Below are 5,413 nucleotides of genomic sequence, written 5' to 3' on the forward strand. Positions count from 1 at the left end.
ATCAGTAACATCCTTTAAAGTGGAAAGATGACTCACCCCTTAATAATAAAATAATATTAATAATAAATTATTAATTATAATAATTAATTATAATTAATAAATTATATTAACAATAAAATAATAATTCATATTATTATTATTATTATTATTATTATTATTTATATTCATATTATTATCAGCTCTAAATAATCTCGCTCCATCTTACATATCGGAATGTCTGACACCCTATATCCCAAATCATAACCTTAGATCCTCAAATGAGTGTCTCCTTACAATTCCAAAAGCTAAACATAAAAGAAGTGGTGAGGCGGCCTTCTGCTGTTATGCACCTAAAATCAGGAATACCCTGCCAATAGGAATTCGCCAGGCAAATACAGTAGAGCACGTTAAAACACTGCTGAAAACACATTACTTTAACATGGCCTTTTCATAGCTTCACTTTAACTTAATACTGATACTCTGCATGTTCAATTCATCATAACTATTCATAGTGGCTCTAAAATCCGTACTAACCCCAACTCTCTCTTCTGTTTCTTTTTCCGGTTTCTTTGTGGTGGCGGCCTGTGCCACCACCACCTACTCAAAGCATCATGATGCTCCAACATTGATGGACTGAAAGCCATAAGTCTACTTGACCATCATCATCAAATCCTTCCGTGAGAACCCTAAATACAAAGAGGACTGTTTCATTTATGTAAGGTAGATTTCCCAGAAGGGACTGGGCGGTCTCATGGTCTGGAATCCCTGCAGATTTTATTTTTTTCTCCAGCCGTCTGGAGTTTTTTTTTTTCTGTCCACCCTGACCATCGGACCTTACTTATTCTATGTTAATTAATGTTGACTTATTTTATTTTATAACTGTGTCTTTTAATTTTCTATTCTTAATTTTGTAAAGCACTTTGAGCTACATTTTTTGTATGAAAATGTGCTATATAAATAAATGTTGTTGTTGTTGTTGTTATTACATTTATATAGCGCTTTTCTCAGTACTCAAAGTCAAGCAACAACAATGGCAGCCATCTAGAGAATTGTGCAACTCAACCAGAGACACTGTCTAAGTAGTCAAATCGGAAGTGTAATTGCTCTTTTGTTTGTAGACATGAACCCCTTAGATCAAAGAATTACAGGTTTTCCCATGGAACACACTAGAATTTTGCTATCAGTCCTACTGTGCAGTTCCTGACAGCTCTACATTTTCCATGCCATCGGTGGATTACTGCAGACTGTCAGTGTTTCACATTGTGCCATGAATACAGCAAACCCTGAGGCTGTGGATTGAAATCCCACTCCTGACACTGTTTGACCATAAGCAAGTCACTTCACCTGCCTGTATTCGAACTGGAAAAACAAGCGAAATGAAACCAGTTGTACCTGAAATGTTGTAAATTGTAATACAAATAACTAAATAATAATAACATGCTTTGTATGATGCTAAATTTGTTTTCACGCCATTGCAGGTATACTTTCCATTGTAGGTGGAGTGGCTGGAATTCTCATTCCTATTCCTACTCCCAGCCTCTTGAATCCTATTACAACCTGTTGAAAAGGATTCTCAGTGTTAAATGTTCAGGTAATATGCAACCGATCATCATTTCACTTTTGCAGACATTGTGGCCAAGTGGCAAGAAAGTATACATGATACTTATATCTGGTCCAACTCTGGAGAGCGTGAGATGGCAAGGGATGGAGTGTTTGCTGGTGGCTGGTTACTGGGAGACAGTGTGTCCTCTTTGTGAATGCCTACTAACTCCAGTGTTGAATTTTCAAACCATGGCTGAGGAGAGGCATAACATTGCACACCGAAACACACACAGTGTTGTTGAACAGGCGCTAAACATGTGGAAATGCACAAGCCTTGGAAAACAACAGTTTATTATTTTTTCCCAACTCCTCTATAAGATGTTTTTCTTTCTTTTTCTATCACTTTTTGTTACAATTGCACGTGTCTGGTGTGATAATATAATATATTTTTGACAACAGAAATATGTGGGATCTGTTCCTCTTATCAACAGTCTGCTTTTCTGACATGGACATTGGGGAAGAGGAACACAGAAGTACTTTAAACTTCTTTGTTAAATATTGATTAACAAATGGCTTCACAAAATGTATTCATTCTTTACCAACATTGTTCGTGATCTCATATCTCTTATTCACTGTGATATCTCATTTTGGCTGGAAGAAAACTTTGTTGTAACAGTAACAGTGTTCTCCAATCAACGAAAGCACATTTCTGTTGCCTGATGGGAATTGTAGTCTCCATTTTGGCACTGGTTTTTGGGTGATATCTTAAACTTATTTCCAGAAATCTCAAAATATGTTCATTTGCTTTTTAAAGTATCTGCAACACATTTTGAGATCATTCAAGTGTATTCAACATATCTCACATATATTTTCAGATATCTCAAAATAACTGCACAAGCATTTCACAATACTTCAAATACATTTTGAAATATCTCAAACTGACCCTTAATGCATTTCAAAATATCTCAGATTCAGTTTCTGTAAAATTGTTTATTCATTCAATAGGATGTTCTTTTTTTAATGCCTTTTATATTTCCAGTATCCCAGAATGAGCAGGAATTTATTTTGAGATATCCTGAATTACATTTCAGATATCTGAAAATGGACAGGAAGGCATTTTTTTTACTATTGTATTTAGTTGCTCTTTTAATACTCTTGGCTTTTAACATGCAGGAATCCGCAAAATGCATGTGGACTTTGAAATTATGGATTTTGCATCACTTTTAGTTTTTCTTTAATATTGTGGGATTCATTTTTTTCAATTTCAAAATATTCTCTTTATTGTTTTTGTTTAAAACTAATTTTTTGCCTATACCAAGTCTGTTTGTGATATTATACTTGTTGCACATTTGTGGTGTCAACAAATTTTTTTTTTTCAAATTAATATAAATGTGTTCCTTTAATGTAAGATATTTGTTTTGTTTAATAGTAATTTGATCCTCTTTTGAAAGGTTTTTGGTGGGGTCTAAATTATATTAATAAGAGGTTATTTTCTTTCTTACCTTGCTTTTTATAATCATGGAGGTGCCCTTGGTCTTCGTCTTGGAAGAATTTTTCATGCACCTCTTCATGTTAGTTTTTAGGTTTTCAATAAAATGAACCTTAGAATTTATTAATCTATGATGGTCAAATGTCTTTAAATTAATTAATATTGTTTATTTTTATTTTTTTTTTACAAGGAGTTAAATTAATTTGTTAATGCAATGACATTGTGAGGAGTCAACACATTTATAAATGAAATTAAGTTAGGAAACAACTCTGAATAAAACACCAGTCTATCACTAAACTCACTGATGGCCACTGGGATAGTAAAGGTAGGCAACTTACATAATACTACCATGGTTAGATGTTGGAAGATACCAAAGTATCAAGAGACAATCCATGGAGATACTGGGAGAACATGTAATCTCTAAATACAATAGCCAAGCTAACCATAGCACCATTATCAATGGAACTCAATGAAATATATTCTTTTCCAGTATCCACCTATCCAATCATGCTTTAACCTAAATCTAGTTCAATGATGTGGGACTGGAACCTGAAAGTAACAGCACAATTCAATATAAGGATCTCTTTGAATCGCAAATAATTTTTTACATACAAAATAACAAAAGATTGGAACTAGCCAAGCACTGGGTACCAGTCCACTGCAGAGGTTTTAAGATGTGAAACACCAAAATGTCAATTATTCTTATAGAGAAAAAGAAAGAAAAACAAAGTGGTCTTTGTTTACTGTGGGAACAAGTATAGGTATATTAACAGGAAACGATTAAGTTGGACATCTTATATATGAATCTTATTTGATTTTTGCATAAAGGATGCAACTTTCATTAGAAAAAGAATGAAAGTAAATTGTACTCATTTATTGTAGAATATTCAGAATATTTGTGTTCCACTAATTTTAATATGGTACACTTTTCAATTTACATAGAAGATATACTGACATTTTTAAAGTTTTCAATCTTAATTTCAAATACATTAAAATATTAAAATTGTAGTGTTCAATTATACACATATGCCTTTATAGGTTTTATATATGCCTATTCCAAAGCTAATTTAGCACTGATTAGTTTGCTGTGAAATAGCATGCTTTTTGATGTCCGGTTTATTCACAGCTTCTAATAATGATGCCTTAAGTAATAAAAAGTATTTAGCCAGTATGAACCTGTTGATCCTAATTGTATATATTTGGTTGGTTTATTTATTTACTGAGTAGTTTAAATTTGCTGATTTTTGTACTCTTAAAAGAAAGTTGCAGCTGGCACTGCAGCATGCTTTTGTACAGGCCTTCAGTGAGTTTCTCTTACTGTGAGTCTCTAGTACAGTAATATACTGCAGTGTCGTCGGTTCTCAGGTTATTCATTTGCAGGAAGAAAATATGTTTTGAAAAATCTTTAGATGCCTTAAACCGGTTTTTGATAGTGTCAGAGTGATATTCTGTATTACTTTTACTACCTATGGCTGCAAGCCATTCCAGGGGTTTCCCAGGTAACTGACGAATCCAGCTCATCCAGTAGCTATTCACATCAAATCCTTCTACCTGGCAAGACAGAGTGATTGATCTGGAAGGCTCCACTTGCTGGGATTCAGGCTGTGTAAGAGTAATACTGGATTTGGAACCTAAGAAAGAAAACACAATGTTGTTTGCCCTGCTGTCATTTTACAGTTTTAGTTATCTTTACTGTATTTTAAATAGACTGAAGAATTATGATTTTTAAGCTATCAGTTTATATAAGTAATGGACCCTACCTGTGATCCAAGAGACAAAGATCAAGGAAATCCAAATACAACTAAAAGGCTTCATCATGTACAAAGAAAACTCTTGCAATGAAATGAAAGCAAACAAACTCAGCTGTGAAGGTAAGTGGGGCCCCAAGTGTGATTTCCTTTAATAAGAGGAAGGAAGCTTGCTTTGCATAAATTTCCAACACACTTGAGAATATATTAGTAAAATGTAAATAAGAATCACACTCTTTTTAAAATTTATTTCCTTTAGCCATTCTGTAGAATTGGTTCTGTGTTCTGTATAATTCAATTGTATACTGCATAGTGGATAAGAATCCAAATTTTGGTCCTGGAAATTAATTAAAGAAGCCAAATACTGTCCTTTTCTTAAATCAAACAAAAAAGACTGATTGTTTGATATTAAAAAAAAATGTTGCTTTGTTGAAATATTGTTTGTACCAGATAGTCAATAATGAACATTATGTAATATTACCCATAAATATTAATAATATACTTAGATTAAGTTAAGTGCTTTGGATTAGCATTATGAAGTTTAAAAATAGAGCCACTTGCAAGATATTATTATATATGACAGCAACTACCAAATCCAGTTATCATGAAATATTATACTATAAGAGTGGTATGATGGCTTTTGCTACTTTATATG

The 5,413-nt window shown here is 33.1% G+C and overlaps 1 gene segment (V, D, J or C); it reads right to left on the reverse strand.

The window, feature by feature from the left end:
- Nucleotides 1–4,130: 4,130 nt before the first annotated feature.
- Nucleotides 4,131–4,863, reverse strand: LOC120523743. The segment is given in 2 exon segments: nt 4,131–4,641; nt 4,771–4,863. Coding segments are annotated over 2 exon segments (375 nt in total).
- Between the last annotated feature and the right edge of the window lie 550 nt (nt 4,864–5,413).

This window comes from Polypterus senegalus, chromosome 1 (genome assembly GCF_016835505.1).
Source record: "Polypterus senegalus isolate Bchr_013 chromosome 1, ASM1683550v1, whole genome shotgun sequence".
Classification (NCBI taxonomy): domain Eukaryota; kingdom Metazoa; phylum Chordata; class Cladistia; order Polypteriformes; family Polypteridae; genus Polypterus; species Polypterus senegalus.